Source organism: Maylandia zebra, linkage group LG1 (genome assembly GCF_041146795.1).
Source record: "Maylandia zebra isolate NMK-2024a linkage group LG1, Mzebra_GT3a, whole genome shotgun sequence".
Taxonomy (NCBI): Eukaryota; Metazoa; Chordata; class Actinopteri; order Cichliformes; family Cichlidae; genus Maylandia; species Maylandia zebra.
The window spans coordinates 20,766,936-20,791,401 of record NC_135167.1 but is presented as its reverse complement, the minus strand read 5'-3'; the positions used below and the strand labels follow the sequence as shown (position 1 = coordinate 20,791,401).

General features: G+C 42.2%; 1 protein-coding gene across 2 annotated transcripts in view; it reads right to left on the bottom strand.

Annotated features, from left to right (window-relative positions):
* dennd2b (DENN domain containing 2B) overlaps positions 1-24,466 on the bottom strand; it is a 57,423-nt gene that overhangs the window by 18,579 nt on the left and 14,378 nt on the right. For both annotated transcript variants that reach the window (XM_014412439.3, XM_004543174.5), the window contains exons 2-11: positions 22,257-22,355; positions 11,705-12,982; positions 10,186-10,331; positions 3,971-4,092; positions 2,545-2,760; positions 2,065-2,161; positions 1,852-1,896; positions 1,554-1,738; positions 709-818; positions 157-226 (exon numbers count right to left, since the gene is read on the bottom strand). In XM_014412439.3, the coding sequence (XP_014267925.3) occupies positions 157-226; positions 709-818; positions 1,554-1,738; positions 1,852-1,896; positions 2,065-2,161; positions 2,545-2,760; positions 3,971-4,092; positions 10,186-10,331; positions 11,705-12,982; positions 22,257-22,330 (2,343 nt within the window). In that variant the 5' untranslated portion in view covers positions 22,331-22,355. The remainder of the gene's footprint in view (positions 1-156; positions 227-708; positions 819-1,553; positions 1,739-1,851; positions 1,897-2,064; positions 2,162-2,544; positions 2,761-3,970; positions 4,093-10,185; positions 10,332-11,704; positions 12,983-22,256; positions 22,356-24,466) is intronic.

Here is a 24,466-nt window from a genome sequence, read left to right as displayed (position 1 = left end):
CATTATTATTCTTAGCGATTTCTTTCCTTTTCGGACAAAGCACACGGTCACATCAGCAGCGCCACAGGAAACTACACCGAGTGTTCAAATAAAAGCGTCTGTCACAACAAACAGGGGCTCAGCGGGGTGCGAACAGGGAGATGAACAGCGGCTTACCAGCAGGCGCCTGCAGTACCCAAACCTCCTGCTGCCGTCCTCCCCAGTCAACATGAAGGAGAAGGTCTCGCTGAGGCCAAAAACAAATATATGCACATGAGGAGCAACGCAAAGACACAGAGTCGTGAACACAACGGCAGATACTTGTGATAAAACAGAGCATGATTGTATTGGGCCTGGCATGGTTATACATTCAAACGGTGCAGCAGGTGGAGTGCACAGATAAAAGGGTGGAGGTGTGTGAAAGATTATCATCATTATTATATTGTTGTTGATTAAATAAAGTACAGTATCATTTATTATCAGTTATAACGTCCACTGTGGCTTTGGGTTTAGTAAAAATCCACCTTTTAGAGAACGGAGCCAAATGGAAAAACTTTTAACATGCATGAGACGTCATTTCAGAAGCTGAGGTATTCAGCAGAGGAAAACCTAAACCTCGCCTTAGAGGGTGAGGTGGATGTGAAATTTCTATAGTTTCTGTTTTTTCTGTTGCCCAACAGACAGGAAAGGAAAGGAATTTGACACTGTGTGGAAGACTGCTGGACGTACCTGCTGTACTCTGAGACCGGACTCCAGTCTTTGGCATCTGGGAAACAGAACTGGGGAATGGCTTTGAGCCTCTGTTCTGCCTCCCTCATCTGCTTGGTGGGCCTATCCAGCTGTGAGGTGAGGAGAGTATTCCAGTCAGCTCATCCTCCTTCACATAACTCTGTCATCCTTTATTAACATCCCCCATGGATGACCTACAAATGACCAGACTAACTTTTCTCCTGTTCAAGGTTAAACTCCCTCATGTCCTCTCTAATTCAACTACACAGAGAGTGCTCTCTGGCCGTGTGAGATTAACTTCTCCCAGTGTACACGTCAGCTGAGAAGTAATTAGAGAAATGCTCTTTCAGGGTTTTTCCTGTGGCATGAATGGATCCTGGTTATTTTAAATTATAAACAGACCTACAGGGCTTTAATTTATAAGCTGTAATAACCCGCACAACTTCAAACAGCCTGCAGGGTCAAATGTGAAAAAAGTGTTTCAAGGCTCAAAATGGGGGGAAATTTTAGAAACCCTCTACAAGATCTTTTAATAGTAAGAATAATATCATTGCAGTAACTGCTTTTATAAGTCACGTAATAATAACACTCAGGAGGTTCTGAACTATTTATGCTTTGGAAACCATTCAGTGGTGACATATCTGTGCACAGTTTGTGATTTCTAAAAACCTAGTGACGTCGGTTAAGGAATTTTATGGTCACTGACACGATAGACTTGATTTTTTTTTCAATTTCTTTGCTTGTTTGCTTTGTTTCAAAGCAATTTGCACTCTCTGCGTTCTTGCTACGCCCCACGTAAAAGTTGTCAGAGGTGACCAGCAGCAGGACCCAGTTGTGGCTTTTACCTTGGGGAATTGGTAGGTGACCTCTGGGGAGTAGGAGTTCTTGGTGGGTTTCTTTTTCAGAGAAACAACCACAAAGTACTCAAAGAGTTCTCTCTCCTGCCACTCGATGAGCTGCAGCTCCAGCGTTCGATAGCTCGGGGCTCGTCGCAGGATGGACTGTAACTTTAATAACCTCTGGGTGTGAGCTGAGAAACATAATACACGCAAAATTGTCAGTTTTTTGTAGAGAATGAAATCTGAGGCTACAGCAGGTCAGTCAATTAAACAGAAGGTATCTGAAAAATGTGCGCTCGCTAACCTTTGAACCTGTCGTCCGAGTCGCTCTCGCTCTCGCTGTTGTCGTCTGGAGACACACAGAGAAAAGGGGTCTTTATGGGTCAGGGTGCTTCTTCACAAACATGTGTTTATGTCACAAAAGGGACACAGAGGGAACGCTACGTGGGTGGCTGAGATACAAATATTTACTCGCTTATCTGGCCAGAAGATGAAGGGGAATATAGAGAAGCAATACCTCTCAGAGATGCAGTCTCAACATTGGACATGGAAAGCTTCTTCAACCTCTTCTTCCCACGTTTAGTGCAGTAAATGGAGTTGATCCTCTGGACCAGCTGTAGACGGAGGAAGGAGGAAATTCTATCAGGAACTTAAGGTTTTGTTTCTCTTGAGCCTAAGTATAGGAAGCAGAGATGTGCACGGCCAAAGCTAACAGTGTGAAATACAGTACATGTGTGTTAAAGGGTGCAGACAAATACAACAGAAAGGCATTAAGGGGAGTTCTTGAGAAAAAGGCAAATTTAAACAGTGATTACACGCACCAAGGCACTCTATCTTAAAACATCTATTCCAAACTGTGGAATTACAAGTGATCCAGAGCTCCACTGACTCTGACTGAAACCTGAGATGGCCTGTGAAGCGGGAACACAGAGTGAACACGGTCGGAGCTCTGCGAGGACTTAGTGTAGGTGTTTTTGTACAATTTCGCAGTGTGTACCTTGGGGATCCTCCAGTGCCTGTGTGAGGGCAGGGTATCGGTTGTGCTACAGAGGCTATCATCCAGCAGGCCGCAAGGTGAGGGCGATACACCAATCTGGGGGAGAAGCAGCATTTCGTCGTGGCTGTAGCGTTTGGTCAGCTGCGACATCCGATGGCTTTTCCTGTCGCTCGGAGCAGGCAAGTGAAGGGACTGACTGCTGGGCTTGGAAGGCAGCTAGTTACAGAGAAAAGAAAGCAGCAGGTTTGGTACCTTTCATTCACTTGTAATAACACTTAGCTTTAAGCAATATCTTTATATCTCAGTTACATTGCGCAGTGATCTGCCTTCCTAGTTTTTCATTTCCTGTCATAAAGAGGTGTCCAACATAAGGCCCGGGGGCCAGAATTGGCCTCTAATATGGCCTGCTCGACAGCCTGAATTTTGGACTTCAATGACAGAAATTTCCATTTTTTCATAGAAATCTGTCATTTTAATGGTGGTTTTAGAGTACAAAGGGGGAAAAGGACATATTCTGTCAATTAACAAGAATTTTTATTTGATTTTATTTTCTGTTTAATAATTACAGGACAGTCTGTGCAATGAGCTACAAGAACATTTTCGGTAATTGTAACAGTGTTTTCTTACAATTTGAACCCAGTGTGGTGCTGACTGATTTTATTTTTTCATTTACTATAACAACGTTTCTTTATTATGTAGAAAAACTGACAAGTAATTCAATTCAGTTTTATTTATATAAGACCAAATCACAACAACAGTTCCCTTAAGGCACTTTATATTTTAAGTTGACCCTACAATAACATAACAATAACATTTATTTTTTAAATTGCACTTATTTTTCTTTTATTAAAATATACCAGGAATTAAATGTGTAGATTAATAGCTTTGCACTGACAGAAAGGTCAGTTGCACCGGTCCGTATGTGGGCCACAATGCTTTAATGTGTTAGTGTCAATGCAAACAAAACATTAAAGCATTTAAGCAGGAGAATACGATTTATTGTGAAGCAGTCACAGGGAGTGGCGTTCAAAGGAACAACTTAAAAAAGCATGTCCATCTTCAAAGCAGGGGTTTTTCCTGTACATGTGATAACTTGAAACGTTTGTCATCTTCTCAGCGCTACTCTGGAAATGACTGACTTCTCTGATGGACTTCTCTATCAAAAGTAGCGGTTCAAACAGTGTTTACAGCAGCGTTAAACAATGCTTGTTGTTACCACATGTACTCCTTTTGTCCCTTCTACTTTACATAGTGTGAGGCATGTGCCTGGCAATGAAGTGAGCAGACTAAATCAGCAGATGGCCCTTTCTGTAAACATCGCAAGGTCTAAACACGTCACGCTGTTTCCTGGAGTGACTCAAATGAGGTGTGAGATTCTTTAAAAGACGTTATCCAGGTTTCATCCGTGACACCCCGAAAGGGTTACCTGAGGCGGAGAGTTCAGCTTCCTGTCCATGACGGACCAAGAGCGGTTGTTCTCCAACAGACGAGACGTACGGCCCAAACTCCGCCGCTTCAGGTCGACGTCCTCATATGGATTCTCCTTCTCTGTGGGAATAAAGTGAGTGTTCACGATAGAAGTACAGCTGGCAACAGTTTGTGTAAGCAGGCCGTTTCTGAGAGAGGACAGATGAGGCCGAGGGGTCAAAGAGGGTAAATAGAAGGCGATTAAAGGTGTCAGAGGTCCAAGAAAGCCTCCCTAGGTTATTTCAAAAAGGGATGAGTGATGAAAGGTAAGTCAAAGGACATTCACAGCCGACTCAAGTTAATTCCCAACTGAGTCACTGTCCAGATATGCAAACTGTAGTGAGAGAGCAAAAGAAGAGTACATCATGAGTTCCACAAAGACCTTTCCAATAACCACTGGTTCTTTCAAGTATACATCAGCTAAGTATATCATTTTATGTTTGTTTTTTGCATAAGACAATCTAATAAGGCATCTGACAAACAAGAGTTCAGGTCTCATTTGGCAAATTATTTTAGGCCTGCAATAAGCATAGATTTTGCTACCGCTCCATAGTTGTCCTTCAGTCACTAAATGATGGCAGGAAAGCAAAGAGCATGAACATTACAGAGCATAGCATGGCTCTCGCTGATGTCACCTGGCAGGGGACCAACTTCAATAAAGACAGAACTTGTGTAACACCACAGTCCGTGTCTATTCAGACATGTGCTCTGAGAATAGCTTTTTGGCAGGGTCTGAAAAAGGTTGTGAGAAAGAGAAGAAACCATGGCGAAGAACAAAAAACAGAGCCAGATGGCGTCGAAATGCATGAAGGGAACTTTTAAAAGAAAGAAAATCAGTGTTATCTGGCAACAGAAGTGCATCTGGTAGCTGTGTTTTAAAGGAAAACCCGGTGAACCCTCCAACAATGAGAGTTTTTTAAGCACCTAACTTAAAAAAATGCTTGCATAGCTTTGTTCAGTTACCTATTTTTAGGTTAATGATTTAACCTGGACACACACATCCATGCACAGACAATGTACACTGGATGGGGAGCTTCGGGGCGTTATGTTGTGTCATGCAGTCAATTAGTTGAGTGGAGTTATTTTTATGTGCATCATTAAAGCTGCGAGGCAGAATCAGAGGGCTCAGTCTGACCCCACATTGTGCCGCTGCGCCATTAAACCGAAGCTATACTGTAATGAGAGCCTGCTGGGAAAATCATATGTCTCTATAGCTGCTCATGCACTGGAGGGTACTAATCTGCTGCTCTGATTACAAACATCAGGATCTCTCCCTAACACACTCCCAGACACGCAGCATTACGCAGGGAGGGGACACACCTCAGCTGCACACTGTGATTGTACACACGCACAATAGACGCTCTGGGCAGGGCGAGGCTCAGAGCAAACTACACCAACAATGTCAGGATCAATTTACCCTCTAAAGTGGCGATCTTGTACCAATGCTCAACCACTGAAACAAAACTACATCAGGGACGGACGCTATAGAAGAACCTCTGGCAGGACCGCAAACCGTACAGCGCCTCCGTCACGAAGACAGTCTCTCCCGTGACCACGCCCGCGACGTTTTGTGGCAGAATGTACAGTATTTCAGGCACCATAACAAAATTACAGCTTGCTTTATGTGTCTAAGGTGCATCTGTTTAATCGCTCGTTACACGTAGCAGACAGTCGCCCAGATTCATTCATTCGCAGTGGGGTAAGAGCAGACAGCTGAATCATTGTGTCAGTGGTGCAAAGGGTGTGATTCATCAGCTTGTAAACAGATCAATCACCGGCACACCATTTATCAGCTACACTGGTTAAAAGCACTTACACGGTTCCCTGATGTCACAATATATCATGCAATCGTAGTAACACTGTAGCGCAGGTCAAAAAAGGCCAGCGATCTTAAGATAAACACCTAACATCAAGCACAAGTGCCAACTGACAACAAGTGAGTGGGCGTCCTTCCAAGAAAGTCAAAGAAGTCAAAGTTCTCATGGGAAAGAAAAACATTTATTTATTTATTTAATTCTTTTCATTTCTTGCATAGTCAGTGTTCATGTATTTTCATCCGACATGAAAAAGAGACCTCACATCTGGGAACCATCGCAGCACTTTGTTTTATAGGGTCTTTTTTCTAGCCAGCGTTACCAGGGTACTTCCTCAGGTTAAGAGGAACTTTGAGTGATGCAGGTATACTGTAATTGGCTAAAAATCTGAATGTAGCTATTTAGAGAGCAACTCTTAAAGATGAGATGGAGTCCAGACTTTAATAAAGGGAAATAAGATGCAATCTTGATTAAATATAAAACTCTGCACTCACAGTTCCCTTCGGTTTGCTAGTGGGCATCCACCCCATGCAGCAATGTGGGGAGAAAATGAAGACGCTGACCACAACAAGAGGTGACGCTGAGCTACCAACCACTGGCCTGCATTACATCAGCCTCAAGAGTTTGTTGAGGGGCGAATACAATCAGAATAAAGGCTTGGAAGGAATTTGGAACACAGGGACATCCCCAGTGGGTACTTACCCACAGGTACTCCCTAGAAATTGTTTCGTCTGAAAGCAGCTTTAATGTCAGCTTGCTTTGCATTTGATTTTTATAATTACAAATAGCAAAGAGAAAAACGTGTCAAGAGCAAATATGAAACACATTATGGGAGACCTAGACTATATATATATATATATATATATATATATATATATATATATATATATATATATATATATATAATCTAAACATCAGCAAAAGGGTTTTTTTCCTGTTTCTTTCCGTACACGCTTACTTGTTGAGTTCAGAGAATATACGGGAGGTTGTTGTTCTTTGTAAAAGATGGCTGTACCGTGTAATAAGATACACAAAAACCCTCATTTCCTACCAGCGTGGCTGCTTCTCAAATGAAACTTTAGTTTGAAAGCTTTTGTTTGAGCACTTCAACTCGAAGACAACATCTCTGTCGAGAACAGGCAAAGATCGGGAAAAGTGCGTCTCCAACCCGCAAACTCTCACCCTCACAGTGCCGGATGAACAATAGGAGCTTTGTTGCGAGTCACATGAAAATCCGTCATGACTTGACGCTCTATCTCAGACCGCTGCACATCCTCAGCCAAAAAGAAAAAAAGAAAAAAAACAGAAGAAGAAGGAGAAGAAGAAGTGCACTGACTGGGAAAAAATGGTTATGCTTGCATATTTAAAACATCCTACCCTTATTTAGTCATCACTGAGCGTTTATAATAAAAATATTGCAGAGTGTGTAAACTGTTTGGGGATTTTTTTGGGTTTTTTTTGTTTTTTTGCACAAGTTTCATCATGAGCTTGCACATCGCACTGACACATTTTCACTGCATTAAATATGTACCGAGGGAGTTGGCAGCTGAACTGGGCAAAGGGCCTGGGGTCATTTGCTAGTGGAAAGGAATTTTGGCTCCTCGACGCGTCCAGCATTTCATACACAAATTATCTCAGACAACAAACCAATGATTTGACTTCTCTCCGGCGAGAAACGCTTCATGAAAATGTAAGAAAATGATGCTTAGCAATTTTTTTAAAAAGCAAATCTGTGACCACACAAAAAATTCCATCCTTACTCTAACATTTGGTGAACTGCCACTTACTGATTACTGATTACATCTATCTGCATCAATAAAGGCATTTCACTGTGGGAGTTCCCACTGCTCCTCTTCGCCCTGCTGATGCCGGATAGCAGAGTGAAAATGCAGATACCCAGTCGATCTCTACAATAAAATTCAACCCGTGCAGCCACATGTTATCCATTAATCTTATTTTCAGGCTCAGTGCTCACTGACTGCTCCCACAGTGGGATTTGTTTTCCACACCCCACACATTTCTACATGAAGCAAAAGCGAAAAGGGGGTGGGCCACCATGCTTATTACAACTTTAAGAGTCACTAAAACATCCGACTTTGTCTGCCAAAGCTTCTGTTACAATCAGACTAATGATATGCATTCAGCACCCACTTTATTAGGTACACCTTGCCAGTACGAGTTTGGAGCCTCTTTCACCTTCAGACCTGCCTTAATTCTTCATGTGATAGAGTCAACAAGGTGCTGGAAACATTTCTCTGAGATTTTATTCCATATTCACATGACAGTATCACACATTTGCGGCAAATTTATCGGCCACACATGAATCTCCCGTTCCACCCCATCCCAAAGGTGCTCTTTTGGATTGAGATCTGGTGAGTGTGAGGGGAATTTGAGTACGGTGAACTCATTTTCACATTCAAGAAACCAGATTGAGGGGATTTGAGTTTTGTGACATGGTGAGTTATCCTGCTGGAAGCAACCACGGTCAGCATCAATACTCCAGTAGACTGTCTTGCTCTGTTGATACTAAGGCTACGTTCACACTGCAGGCGAAAGCGCATCAAATCCGATTTTTTTGACCCTATGCGACCCATATCCGACCATGGTATGACAGTGTGAACGGCACAAATCCCATATTTTCAAATCCGATCTGGGTCACTTTCGTATGTGGTACTGAATCCGATACATATCTGATGTTTTAGAAAGCAACTGCTGTTTGAACGGTCATGTCGCATTAAATCCGTCTTTTACGTCACTGACACAAGACAGACGCCAATTATCAGCGCTCGAGAAGACATCGTGAACGCTTCCTGTCCATCCAGTGTAGATGTTAGTGAAACTGTTGGGAAGACAACGTGAACATTTTATTTGTACTGTATAATCTGCAGATTCTGACAGAAATCTGCAACTATCCTTTGAAGCACAGCTCCTCTCTAAAACAGCAATAAGGATCATTACTTATCATAACTTAAAGCAAAAATTGGGAAACATAAAGTCCGAAGTCTTTATTTTAAGGACCATCAGTCAAACAATATTGTTTGCTCTGGGTCTAAACAGAGTGCGTTGTGTGTGACGTCTTCTTTTGCGCATGCGGGCCGCTTTAATTGAGCATTAAGACCTGCAGTGTGAACGTAGCCTAAGAGGTCCAAAGTGTGCCAAGAAAATATCCCCCACACATTACATCACCAGAAGCAGCCTGAATTGATCCAAGGCAGGGTGGATCCATGCTTTCATGTTGTTTATGCCAAATTGTGAGCCTACCATCTGAATGCAGCAGCAGACATTTAGAATCATTATACCAAGAACCATTTTTCCACTTTTCTATTGCCCAATTTTAGCGAGCCTGTGCCAACTGTATCCTTAGTTTCCTGTTATTAGCTGACAGGAGTGGTTCCCAGCCTGGTCTTCTGCTGCTGTAGCCCATCTGCTTCAAGGTTCAATGTGCTGTGTATTCAGAGATGCGGTTATATATAAATTTCTGTTACCTTCCTGTCAAATTAAAACAGTCTGGACAAAAATCTTCTCTGATTTTTGGCATCAAGAAGGCATTTTCACACAGAGAACTGCTGCTCACTGGATATTTTTGTCTTTTTCGGACCACTCTCTGTAAATCATAGAGATGGTTGTGTGGGAAATCCCAGTAGGTCAGCAGTTTGTCAAAAACTCAGACCAGCCCGTCTGGCACCGGCAACCGCGCCTCGTTCAGAGTCACTTAAATCACCTTTTATCTCCATTCTGATGCTCAATTTGAACTTGAGCAGATTGTCTTGGCTATGTCTACAGATCTAAATGCATCGAGTTGCTCTCACGTGATTGGCTGATTATATATTCGCGTAAATGAGCAGTTAAGCAGGTGTACCTAATAAAGTGGCCAACAAGTGTAACTAGTGGAGCTAAAACTTTTTCACATGATTTGGGTGTCCTTGCCTTTGATTTCCTTTATAGTACCTGTATCATTATATGTTTGGAGCAAACCGATTTGAAGATTATAATTAATGCCTCAGCTGTCACATTACTCTTACAACAAATTTGTATTTCCTTCATAATTCATATGTAACCAGACACCTGTTGTAAAAAAAAATTACCATGGACAACTTCCCTAAAGACCAAGATTGCGTATAAATTGCCTTTTGTTGTCTCAACATAAGTTCAAAATACAAAAATATTCAGTTTACTATCACAGAGGAATAGAAAACATGAAAAATAAATGCAAATTCAAGACAAAAGAACCAGAAAAATGTTGTATGTCTTACTTTGAAAGGTGACTTATACAGTAATACAAATTACAGATCAACGATCTGAAGATCAGTTAATGTTTACATCTTGTCTTGTTTACAGTGTACTGAGCCAGTGTGCTTACCTACTATGTCCTCATAGGCATTCTCCTCTAAAGTGCTTTTGGAATTGGGTCGGCTCCGTGCGTCTGTGGTCAGTGCGCCATTCTCCGTGGGCGAGGACGGATATGAAGACGGCAAGCTGGCAGCATCCTCCGACTCACACGACTCTCTAGAAGAAGATAAACAATTTGAAACAGACCAAGGTGCTGAGGCAAAATTACAAGGAGGACAAGTCAACACGAGCCAGTGTCTTACTCAGAGCATGTCAACACGTGATAGAGGACAGAAAAAGTGCAGGTTGTATTAAAATATAATCCAGACAGCTGGCCCTACTTCTAAAATGCACTACTTGTCATCTGGAAGAACAGAAACAGGTGGTTAAAACACTCCTAGTGCTGATAAGCGCATTAAAGTCAGCGTTTGTCCTTTAAAAAAAACCCTAAATCAGAAGAATTAATGTTGAAATAAAAGGATCATGCTCCGATCACCGAAAAATTCTAGATAAGTCCAAAGTAAACATGCAGATATCTTACTATTCCTGCGTGTTGTCTGCACAGTGTAAAGCACATGCCACATGTCGAAGCACTGCACAAACTGTTAGCGGAGCTACATCGGCGCAGGGATCTACAGTACGGTCAAGTCGCGCCATCGACAGCTTGTGGCTATAAGCTCGGTCTGAAATTGCTTGAACCACAGGAATGTTAAACACAGAGTCACAGGGATGAATGTTTAAGGATTTCATGCCCGTTTCACACACGGGGATGATCTGGACAGGCCCGACGCTCACAAAAAACAACTGAGGACTTCTGATAAAGAGGATTATGAAAGAGTTATAGGAGCAGACCTTTTTTATGGGCCTGCATACATTTCTGGATAGGATCTGGCATTTCAAATCCTCTGTCAAAGTATTATTTTTCAGTGGCAACCTTAACAGCTGATTCAAGAGCTAAAACAAACTCAGGACGTGCAGCAACCTTGCAAACGGACACACTGATGAGAAGCCTGTTGAGCTTCATCATCAGCGAAGCAATTAGCCATAATGAACAAGCCTAATTTCTCACAAGGCAGTCAAACATGTTTGATGAGTTATCCTCTTAAAGGAGATGAAGCCAGAAACTAGGTCCAATGCCAAATTATAACATACCACAGAAGTTTGTCATTTAAACTGTCAAGTTTGCAGAGTTTATTAATGTACAGACTGGGAATGGTAAATGTGCAGTTAATTCAAAATCTGTAAACTACCTGTATAGCTCCAAGATGCTTTTTAAAATATTTCTGGGGATGTTACATGTGGTATGCATGTAGTTGGAATATGCAAGATCCACAAAATATTACGTTTTTATTACACTGTAAGTGCATGCCAGGTTTCATACTTTCTCCCTAGCCCTTCAAAAACTTCCTGTTTTAAAGTGGTTCGTCCTGTTCACTCAAAACTCCAGACTGTAATAATAAAGCATCGTATTGTGTGGTAATGTACAAGTTTCCTGTGCTTATACTTGTGTGATTACAGACACAAAAGCAGGCATTTGATTTTTGCCTCACCTGTCCCGGATTCTGATGGGGGCACTTCCTTCGGTCTTTGCCGTTCGTGTCGTGCTGGGTGCAGGGGTCGAGGGCAGCGGCGGCGGAGACTCAGAGGCTCTGTCTGGAGGTAGTCCATTGGTCGACGATGCACCCTTCTGGTCTCGATTGGCGTCGTATTCAAAAGTGCGTTTGGGTTTAGGTAAGGGGTTGACTGGTGTGCTAACAGAGTTCTTTTGGCTCGGTGGTTCTGGGCTCTCGGACCTGGCTGAGCTCACACTAAACCTTTGTCTGAGTTTAGAGAGCTTGTCGGGCACCAAAGCGGTGTCCGGTTCAGTGTTCACTGAACAAATGCTGCTGCGCTTACTGGTACATGTGCTGTCCAGGTCGTCCCCTATCACAAAAGACTTTTGTCTCGTCTTATCCGGCGCGTAGCAGTTACTCAGGTAACGTGGAGGGGGTGGGCTGGGATTCTCCTTAAGGGCTTGCTCGATCTTTTGTATCCTGTTGAGGACCGCTGACGTCTCTTTGCGAGTAGACAGGGAGCGCACGAACGGTCCCGCAGAGTCTGTCTTGCCGATCCTTTTCTGGAAACGTCCGTTTTTGTCTGGAAATCCTTCCTCCTCCTCCGTCTCTGTGAAGGAGCATTCAGAGAATGCCGTGCTCATCCTGCGAACCCCCTTAAAGTCAAAAGTCTTCTCGCTGCAGGGAGAAGACAGCAGGCTCGGGCAGCCCTCGCTACTCCCTATGCGCTCCCCTCCTCTTTTGTCCAGACACAAGCTCATCCTAGGCAGAGACACCCTTCTGCACTCCCATTCTGAGATCTTCTTGCGGATTGTGGCAGGAGGGACACCTGTTGCTGAAGAGGTGAGAGAGAGGGCGCGCTTGTGGCCTTGGTAAGAGGAAGGTCCCAGTGAGAGCGTGCTCCAGCTCAGTGTCCTACCATTAAGTCCATCTCCTGGAGCGAGATCCCCTTGTTTCTCCTTCTGCTCCTGGGCGCCCTGACTTTCCTGACAGGACTTGGTTTGAGCTGGAGGCTTGTAGATGGAAAGCCTGTTCTCCAGGCAGCTGATGCTCTTTGACTTGGTTAGACGCCCCTGGCAGTCAGGCTCACTTGGGAGAGATGCACCGCTGCACAGGCTAGCTGTCTTGTTATTCCATCCACCGCGTAGCAGAAACCTGCCGTCAGTTCTGACGTACCTGCTCTGCTTGCCAGAGTTCTCACTGTCGCTGAGGAGCGGCTGCTGGCTCTGCCGCTGGCTGGCAGAGAGAGCAGGACACGGTGATGTAGACTGGCACCTGAAACAAGGCGGAGAGAGGTGTGAAGAAAATTTACATTTAAAAAAAATATTTCAGACTGACAGATGGTAACAAACCAGTGTCATAAAAGGTGCCAACAAGTCCGCGTGCAAATGTGGAACAGATGGGAGAAAACTGTAAAGAATCAGCCGAAAGATTTGAAATCATTTCCGAGATCAAAGACAGCATGAAAACCTGAGCCACGTATTTAGAATAACCACACTAAAGTATTCTGTCTTTGGCAGCGCGGGATTCAAATACAGGCCAAAGGAAATACAGACTACATTAAAACGCCACTGCGGATTTTTCCACATAATCAAAAAAAACTTGAGGAGAATCAGTTTGGACCTCACACAGAAAGGAGCATGCCAAGCGAGATTTATCTTACCTGTGAAAGTCTCGCTGCTCCGCTCAGGTGCACAAAACTTTTGCTGATCCTTGCAGCTAAGTTGTACTAGGTGCTACTGTGTTCTCGCACTTACTGCAGACTCTGCAACCGTTTACCTCACACACACTATCACACACACACACCTTTTCTCACGGTGCTCACCCGCTTTAAGATTTCCACAGAGTGCCAAATTTTCCACTTAACAGCAGGTTAACCTACCACTCATAGCACATCAGGAGCTTTGTCATGAGCTGAAAGGTGACTAACTCTTGTGAAAGTGAAGTGTTGGGAAGATCTGATGTCATAGCCATGGTTAGAATAACAAGAGCTATGGGAGGAGGAAGCTGAGGGCTGTGGACTATGATCCAACAATGCAGGTTGGGACAGATCCGACTTCACGCCTATCTGCCCATCCCTGGTTTCACTCTTCCTACTCCAGGGTGGAGAAACTTATACAAAAGCTGGGGGCTTGGTTGCTGAAGCCATGGAGGATACATCTCATCTTACTTGCTTTGAAGGTGTACTGTATGAGAAATGAAGACATGACCCCACATCTGCAGAGTTTTAATGGTAGTTTCCAGAGTTACTCTGGAGTAAACTGAATGATTAATAACACTAACACTATTTTCATCATAAGGCTGAAATGTCAGTGGAGACAAAGGAAATATGACCAAATATGATTCTATAGTCCTTTAAAAGCAGGATCCCACTGACATCTGGTCCTTCACAATTTACAGTAATTCTCATGTTTTAATATACAGTGGGGCAAAAAAGTATTTAGTCAGCCACCGATTGTGCAAGTTCCCCCACTTAAAATGATGACAGAGGTCAGTAATTTGCACCAGAGGTACACTTCAACTGTGAGAGACAGAATGTGAAAAAAAAATCCATGAATTCACATGGTAGGATTTGTAAAGAATTTATTCGTAAATCAGGGTGGAAAATAAGTATTTGGTCACCTCAAACAAGGAAAATCTCTGGCTCTCACAGACCTGTAACGTCTTCTGTAAGAAGCTTTTCTGACCCCCACTCGTTACCTGTATGAATGGCACCTGTTTGAACTCATCATCTGTATAAAAGACACCTGTCCACAGCCTCAAACAGTCAGACTCCAAACTCCGCCATGGCCAAGACCAAAGAGCTTTCGAAGGACACCAGGAAAAGTATTGTAGACCTGCACCAGACTGGGAAGAGTGAATCTACAATAGGCAAGCAGCTTGGTGTGAAAAAATCAACTGTGGGAGCAATCATCAGAAAATGGAAGACATACAAGACCACCGATAATCTCCCTCGATCTGGGGCTCCACGCAAGATCTCATCCCGTGGGGTCAAAATGATCATGAGAACGGTGAGCAAAGATCCCAGAACCACACGGGGGGACCTGGTGAATGACCTGCAGAGAGCTGGGACCAAAGTAACAAAGGTCACCATCAGTAACACACTACAACGGCAGGGAATCAAATCCCGCAGTGCCAGACGTGTTCCGCTGCTGAAGCCAGTGCATGTCCAGGCCCGTCTGAAGTTTGCCAGAGAGCACATGGATGATACAGCAGAGGATTGGGAGAATGTCATGTGGTCAGATGAAACCAAAGTAGAACTTTTTGGTATAAACTCAACTCGTGGTGTTTGGAGGAAGAAGAATACTGAGTTGCATCCCAAGAACACCATACCTACTGTGAAGCATGGGGGTGGAAACATCATGCTATGGGGCTGTTTTTCTGCCAAGGGGACAGGACGACTGATCCGTGTTAAGGACAGAATGAATGGGGCCATGTATCGTGAGATTTTGAGCCAAAACCTCCTTCCATCAGTGAGGACTTTGAAGATGAAACGAGGCTGGGTCTTCCAACATGACAATGATCCAAAACACACCGCCCGGGCAACAAAGGAGTGGCTCCGTAAGAAGCATTTGAAAGTCCTGGAGTGGCCTAGCCAGTCTCCAGACCTCAACCCCATAGAAAATCTGTGGCGGGAGTTGAAAGTCCGTGTTGCTCGGCGACAGCCCCAAAACATCACTGCTCTCGAGAAGATCTGCATGGAGGAATGGGCCAAAATACCAGCTACTGTGTGTGCAAACCTGGTAAAGACCTATAGTAAACGTTTGACCTCTGTTATTGCCAACAAAGGTTATGTTACAAAGTATTGAGTTGTATTTTTGTTATTGACCAAATACTTATTTTCCACCCTGATTTACCAATAAATTCTTTACAAATCCTACCATGTGGATTCATGGATTTTTTTTTCACATTCTGTCTCTCACAGTTGAAGTGTACCTCTGGTGCAAATTACTGACCTCTGTCATCATTTTAGGTGGGGGAACTTGCACAATCGGTGGCTGACTAAATACTTTTTTGCCCCACTGTATGAGGATAAGCAGCCCCTATTCAATTTAATTTAATTCAATTCAATTCCATTTTGTTTACAGCGCCAAATCACAACAACAGACCCTGTAGATCCTACGATAATACATACAGAGAAAACCCCCTATGTGCAAGCACATTGGCAACAGTGGGAAGGAAAAACTCCCTTTAAACAGGAAGAAACCTCCAGCAGAACCAGTATCAGGGAGGGGCGGCCATCTGCCGCGACCGCGTGGGGTGAGAGAAGGAAGACAGGATAAAAGACCTGCTGTGGGAGAGAGCCACAGATTAATAACAAATGTGATTCAATGCAGAGAGGTCTATATTAACACGTACTGGGTGGGAATGGTGAATGAAGAAGAAATACTTAATGCATCATGGGAATCCCCCAGCAGCCTACACCTATTGCAGCATAACTAAGGGAGGATTCAGGGTCACCTGGTCCAGCCCTAACTATATGCTTTAGCAAAAATGAAAGTTTGAAGCCTAATCTTAAAAGTAGAGATAGTGTCTGTCTCCCGAATCCAAACTTAAAGCTGGTTCCACAGAAGAGGGGCCTGAAAACTGAAGGCTCTGCCTCCCATTCTACTTTTAAATACTCTAGGAACAACAAAGTAGGCCTGCAGAGCGAGAGCGAAGTGCTCTAATAGGGTGATATGGTACTACAAGGTCATTGAGATAAGATGGGGCCTGAATATTTAAGACCTTGTATGTGAGGAGCAGGATTTTGAGTTCACTTCTGGATTCAACAGGAAGCCAATGAAGGGAGTTTTTAGGACACCCTGATAATAATGAATTACAGTAGTCCAGCCTAGAAGTAATAAATACATTTTCAGCGTCAGTCTGAGACAGGACATTTCAAATTTTAGAGATACTGCGCAAAAAAAAGAAAGCAGTCCTACATATTTGTTTAATATATGCATTGAAGGACATGTGCTGGTCAAAAATGACTCCAAGGTTCCTCACAGTGTTACAGGAGGCCGAGGTAATGCCATCCAGAGTAAGATCTGGTAAAAATTGCATTTCCAAGATTTTTAGGGCTGAGTACAGAAACCTCAGTTTTATCTGAATTTAGAAGCAGAAAATTAGAGGTCATCCAGGTCTTTATGTCTTTAAGACATTCCTGCAGTTCCTGCAATTGGTGTGTATTATCTGGCTTCATGGATAGATAAAGGCTGGTGTCATCTGCATGGCAGTGAAAATGTATGTATGCTATGCCAGCGATGATACTACCTAAGGGAAACTACCTATATTAGGTGGTTTCCGAAAAAACTGCAGTAGTAATGCAAAAACAAAGTGAGGTTTATGGCTAGTGTAATCTGCAATGGCTGCAATGTTTAAAAAGAATTTCAACTTTCTTTGAAAAAAAACTGTCCTTTTTATTCTTATTATTCCATTTTCTACAGTGCGGGGACAACTGCTACAACACTGAGGGGATCACATTTTTAGATTTTTATTAAAGGATGAATATAACGGGGCTATAACATGACATGGTGCAGTTTTATTTTTGGGGGGGCACTGTCCAAAAGCCTCGAGCCACCCCTCATTGCCTCATATTTTGTTTCCAATGATCCGGACATTCTGGGAACTTTTAAAGTGGTCTTGAGTGATAGCTCTCCAGGCTTTCTTGAGGTCTTTTTAATTTTTCCTGTGGACATTGGTTACTTTTTTCCAGTCCTTGTACCTAACAACTTTCAGAAAAATGCTTTTATTTTGTTAAGCTACTTAACACTGACCTGTGAATCATTCAAGCATAAAGAATGCACCTAACTCAAGAATGTTATGACTACACCTAAGAGAAAACTTAGTAAACAACCAATTTTATATTGTGTCTTTAGGCACATTGTTACAAGCAGCCTGTCACAAAAACACATCATTTGTTCCCATTTCTTTAGTTGAGTCAACAAAAAATACCAACAATTACAGTTTGACAAATATAAAATAGTATTTATACACCAACAAGGGGATTCCCAGAGAGCTTTTAGCCACAAACTTGCATTTCTCAGCATGCTGTGTATTTTCCTAAAAAAATTGAGGAAACTTGGCAACTGGAGGACAAAAGAAGCAGCAGTCCTAAAAAACAACAACAGATGAACAGTATCTCAAAGTCATGTGCTGAAGAAATAAGGAAAAAATCCATCAAAGGCCTAACACAGGACCTGAGCGATACATCTGGCCCTTCAGTTGATTCATCTACTGTTCAGCAAAGCCTCACCAGAAATGGTCTCAGTAGAGGGATGGCCGTCAATTAAAGAATTCTTAATGAAGGTAAACAGCCAGAAAAGGCTGGGGTATGCCATACACAAGAACTGGACTGAAAACAAGAGGCAACAAGTCTTACAGGTTGGGGATCTTCTCAAAATTGACTGAATAGTAATGAATGCAAAAAAGTACCATCAGATTTTGAGCCACCAAATGGAAGCATCTGTCTGGCAAAGGATCCATTTTTCAGCATGACAATGAACCCAAACCCACTGCCGGTGTAGTATAAGAATATCTGGATAAATTGGCCTCCCCAGAGCCCGGACCTCTACATTAATGAAGCAATGTGGAGTCATCTTGACAGAGAACAGAAAAACGGCAGCAAAATACAAAGATGAGCTTTGAATGTCCTTCAAGAAGCCTGGAGAACTATTCCTGAGGACAACTGAAAGAAATTACAAGAAACCTTGCCTATGTTGAAGAATAAAGGTTATCATACCAAACACTGACTTTCAAGATTGTTGGAAATATAAAACCTCTGTTTTTGTCATATATATTGTATTCCCATGTATGCTTGCACATTTGTGCACCTATTATGTCTGCACCTATTTCCCAAACCAAAAAAAAAAAGCCAAATAGACCCCATGGTTTCATGAATACAATCCTTTTAAAGCACTGATGTTAATCAGCAGTCAGCATGTGTTGCAGTGTTTCAGTGGGGAGCTGTTGAAAAGAATTTGTCTGGGAAATTAAATTCCTACTGCTTTCCTGGCAAAACTCCGATCATAAATTCTGCCAAGGACTACGTCTGCCACAGGAACCTAGTGAGGGAACAGCATCTCTGAAGCTAAGTATCAACTGGAATGTTTTAGTAGCAACCAGACCAAACACTCAACAATGCAATCCTAATACCACTAGCAGTGCAGTTTATTGAGTTAATCATGACACTATTCATTTTCTCCCTGGGGTTTTACTTTGGGAAAGATTGGAAGTGCTGTGTTTCCATGCCTAACAATGATTCCACAATGTGACAGTAAACAAGCAAAAACAAGATGATCTGGGAGAAAACACTCACGCTGGCTTCATGCTGGGCTTTCAGAACATCTTAAAGAGAGAACGCAGCATAATTGTGCACAAACTGCTGTGTCTTCACTCTGACATGTCTGAACTGATTTTCACCCCTCATCCAAGAGGCTTTTTCAGTTCTAACACGAAAAGATGTCCCAGGTATTTAAACCCTAGTGGAGAAAGTCCCAGGAGGTGCTTGTTGACCCACTATTAATCATGTGTGCATCGTATGCACAGCTCTCGTCCCACAGCATTTCATTCAGGCTGAGGTCATTGTAACCCTTGATTTTATTCTTTTTCAGCCATTCTATTGTCAATTTGCTGCTGTGTTTGGGATCCTTGCGCAGTTGCATGACTTAATTTGGGCCAAGCTTTAGCTGTCCAACAGATGGCTTCACGTTTAACTCTAGAATACTTTGGTATGCACAGGAGTTCATGGATGACTCAGTGACTGCAAGGTGCCCAGGTCCTGTCGCTGCAGAATGCGCCAAAATCATCACCAATCCCCCACCGTGCTTTGTTTGGATTTTCACCAAACATGGAGCTGTGTGTTATAGCTAAACATCTCTACTTTGGTCTTTTCTGATCAAAGCACAATGTTCCAGAGATTGTGGTATTGTGTAAACACACACCCCAAGGCTCCAGACCAGGAGGCTGCAGAAACATCTGCTTTTATAACGGTGTTCACACTTGCTGATGATCAGTTTTTCAAGTGCATTTGATTATCAGCACCTGGTTGTTATTTACTCTCTTCTTTCCTATCAAAACAGTGAGGGTGTACTTAGCTTTCACAGGTCTGCACAGAATCCTGTGAAAACTTCCTGTCTTCACACGCCACTTGACAGCTTCATATTATTTCAGTTGTAAACATAAAATAATATGAGTATAAGAATAATATTAGAAAACCAACTGACCTGTAGTCTGACTTTGAAGACCTCTAAATTAGATAGTCAAAACGTTGTGCTGAGCTTCACCTTTTCTATCAGATTTTTGCCTATTCAAGGCTTTGGGTGCTTTAAGAGTTGTAAAAATAAGCCCAGTTTAGTCAGCTTCAGATGGACTGGCCACACATACAGTACTCTACAAAGAGCTGAATGCCAGTCACAACCTGGCCTCTGGCTCTTACTCAGGCTTCCAGGGCATTCCAACCACAAGCCACTTCCCGTTACTGACCAGGATGGAGAATTCAGCCTGTTCCCTAAACTTATAGCTCCGCATGTGCCGACTTTACCAGCTCTCTGTCAATTATCAGTGCGTAACACCTAAATATGGCAAATGTGTACCAATGAAAACAGTGTAGTAGTCTTCACTGTAGTCTTGCAGGTCCATGTCCATTCAGAGTACAACATCAGACGAAGATCCTGTATTTGGACAAGTTTCCAGTTTCAACTCATTTTAATCGAGACTTTGCCCATGTGCTGTTGCATATTAAAATGCTCCCCTCCTGGGGCTTCACAGTTAAGCACAAGCATAATTTGTCCTAGAAATTTATCCTTGGTTAATTTCATACGTCGGTGAGAATCCATTGAATAGCACATAAATCTTCTCCATCTGTTAAAACATCTGGCTGCATCTCACGAGCTTTAAATATGATCTTAAAGAGTCTTGTGTAAGACGAGTCCCTGAGGACTACCAGCTGCCATTAATAACAAATACTTTTATTAAGAGACGCAGGTTAAATGGACAAATGGGGTGCAAGGGGGATGATGAGAAAGCTTTGTGCTACTGCGATCAGTGTTTTACTTACAATGACTAGTTGCGAATGTTTACTATGGAGAACAGTGTGTACACAGTAATACCTAAAATTTGTTATACTAGATTTATGACACTGATTTAAATCCTAAGTACCCACTGAGACTTGTACCCTCATAGAAATCCCAGCAACACCACCTCAACTGTGCTGGATTTGTTTGATAGTAATAAACATTCAGTATATTAGATTAGCACAAGAAGAATCCCTCTGTTGTGAATGTATTTAGCTTAACAGTACAGACATACGATATTTCTCTCATTTTAATTTGTGCTCGCACTCAAAAGTCTGCAAATGTTCTCCTCTCTGTTGTTCAAGACTTACTCAGTTTCACTCATGAATTAAGGATGCAGCCACATCAGCACATAAGTATAAACACAAGGAATGTCACACACTGCACCGGGGATTCGATGCAGTACCACAAATTATGCTTTATGTGGTTTTCCATTTGCATTAGGCCTGATTGAAATGAGCAGCTACAGAAACCAGCTCCATTAGGTTACATTATAATTCTATGTAAGAAATGCTCTCTTCTGTGTGTCTTGCTTCATCAGAATGAAAAATGAGAAAAGGAATAGAAATCAGCAACATCCCTGGGAATCATTAACTATATAAGAATAATAGAAACCATGGATTTAAAAAAAAAATGCTGTTTAAAATCAGCTATGGCAGAGTCGTGTAACAGCTTCAACAAAGACAAAAGGGTCGTTCTTCAAATATGTCCAATTTTCAGGATACCTTAAAAATGTATTTCTTTTTCTAATGTTTAAATTTAGACCACAGTATCATATAAATTCATGAATTGACATGAAAACATGCCAGTTGTTTGTTTGTTTTTATCTCTTTTTGTACATTTACTTAAAGACCACGTGTGGTGGTTTTTTTGTCACACTGCTTAAAGGCATTTATAAAATATTATTTCTACAGTCTCTTCAGCACATGAAGAAAAAGAAGAATGCAACAAATCAGGAGATAATAAAGCTGATTTATTATTTATTAGGTTTGTTAAACGTATGCATGTGCAGCCATTTATTTGCTGCAATACTGAAAATATTTGAATTCTATATATTTCAATTTATCAACATATGAAATACGACACATTTTATTTGATGTGACAGGAAATGTGACTCAGAGGGGCTTTTGACAAATTTGACAGGATCATAAAGAATTATATTTTACAAAGCATTTGTAAATGAGTTTTCCCGCAGTATGTCACTGTCACTTCTCGACATGCTGACACACGTTTCAGCTCAGTATTCAGTTCAGGGCTGAATGGGGCACTTGTCCAGGAAACAGGATCATACTTGCAAAAGCTTTGGAAGCCTTATCATGACTGACAATCATTAGTTGTTTTTTTTCCATGAGTGAAACAAATAGGAAAATATGGATAAATTCGAGCAGTGGATTTGTTTGTCTTTCAAGTCGAGTCATTTGGTCACTTTGAAACCACTTAATGCTCCCTGAAATGCACATACCCAAGCCCACCCTGTCCAACATGTCACTGACCTGTCAGGGACGTCCCGAGGAGCTTTACCTCCTGCAGCACGAGGTGCAGCCTTTGAACTCTTGTTGGCAGTCATGTTCGTCTGCAAACCACCCGCTCACCTACAACACAGGGATATCAAACATTTAAACATGGGTTTTATACGGAATATTAAACCATTTATATTGTTTGTATTTGTCGTGAATATTTTCAGGATATAGAATCATAGAGCTAAAAAGCTTATTTTAGTTGCTCTCTTATTCCCAAGGAGTCGCCACGTCAGATGACTCTGCAAATTTTCATACTGGTCCTGCTGCAACCCTCCCAGGGACTTGTGTCCCCTGCCGGTCTCAAGCCAGAGATCTTTTGCTAAGTGAGCATATTAACCACTACACTAAGGAGCCACATAACAAAACACAAAGCTAACAGAAGGCAACACTAACTCTACTGATACAGCACCTCTCATGTACATGTGCAGCCAAAAACAAATGAATAAACAGATACAACATAGCAGTTCTTTCATCTGTTGTGGTTATGGGTCTATATAACTGTAGTATCAATGTGTCAATGCAAGGTTTTGAAACAGCAGCTGTTACTATTATCCCCCATCAATGATAGCTTTACTACTATTGCATCTGACAACTTTTCACAGTTCGGGCTAATAAAGAAATCCTACAGAGTTTTCCATTTCACCCCATCTGCCATCTTGAATCTCCAGTGTAAACACTGCAGATGACTTTCAATAAACTGAACGTAAGTGGCATAACTGACAGAGTATGTAGACAGTATTGTGCTGGAGAAGCCCCGGAGCTCCCGGCACAGCTGTGGGGTTTTTACGCCTAGAAAAATTTCCTTTCGGAATCAAAGCATACGGGTATACAGTGCTGCCAAAGAAAAAGCTAAACTTCTATTTAGCAAGCTCTTTATAAACATTATGAATCATATATAAATACATATATTCACATGTGCTACTCTGCTGATACTAACATTAAAGGTTGAGTTCAAACAAAGTCCAGAAAACTAATTTAGCTTACTTATTTCTAGAATTGAAAAGAATACAGATTTTTTTAAAACAAAGTTAATATTTAAAGACTCTCATAACGCTTAAACTCATATTTGAAACCCATCTGTTGTGCATAGGGTGGAGGTCAGGGTGGATAGATGGGTAGGCAAACCCTCTTAGCAAATAAAGTGCTAATTGCTTACTCACCATATTGTACACATAATACTATAGGTCTATTTTTGGGGAAGGAGTGGGGCTCTTTAGTTATTATTATGCTAGGACAGGAAAGCTGTGAGACAGAGCAGAGGAAGCCACACGGCAGATAGGCCCGGGCAGATTCCAACCAAGGTCTCTGCAAGAGTCTTACGGGCTATGGATTACCCACAGTACACAACAGACATTCAGGGTCTGCTATTTTAACCCACATCCTAATCTTTCCATATGCTCTTCATGCTTTGCCTAATTGTAATCAATGGCTCATACTCAAGCAGTATGTCTGGTATCACACAAACATATTTACCACCTTTCACGTCTAAAATAAGTGAAAAGAACATAGCAATGAAAATACTATTGAGCGTGTAATTGTTTTCATCCTAAACAACCCTCTCTTTATAACACTATGAAACGCTGATGTAGCACTGAAACTGTTAAGTCGTTCTTCCTAAAACATTTACTCAAGTTTGTCAAAGCAGTTAGTTAAAGCCTCCCTTCAAACTGAGGGCCAGTGCCCCTGAAAGTGCAGCAATGAACCTTTCAAAAAGGCTCAAAGCAATTGTTCTGGTGCATGAGGAGGTCAAATGGAGATCCCTAGAGATCAGAGTTGGAGGATAGGAGGGTGCTTGGCAGCATGACTTGTTTACAGGAAGCTGTTGTATGAAGAAGCCAGCCAACCAGTAGTGGAGCTGATTCCTATAGAGACAGATGAGAAGAGAGAGGGAGCATTCCTGCTGTCAGCTATTTCCTGTGGATTGTGGACTGGGCTAGAACGACGAGGCATGCATCGTTATTTTCATCCAACACAAAGAACGATTTTGCCTTGTCCTGTATACGACTCCGCCAGTGCTGCTGCTCCTCTGTGAACCATAAAACCGCAGAGCTCAAAGTAAAAACAGAACATTAGTCCCAAAATAGGAGGGAAAATGTGCAAAGTTGCATCTATTTCCTGTCATCCAAATAGTTACGTAAGATTCATCATAAGCATCCACTCACATGCCTCGGAGAGAGACAGAG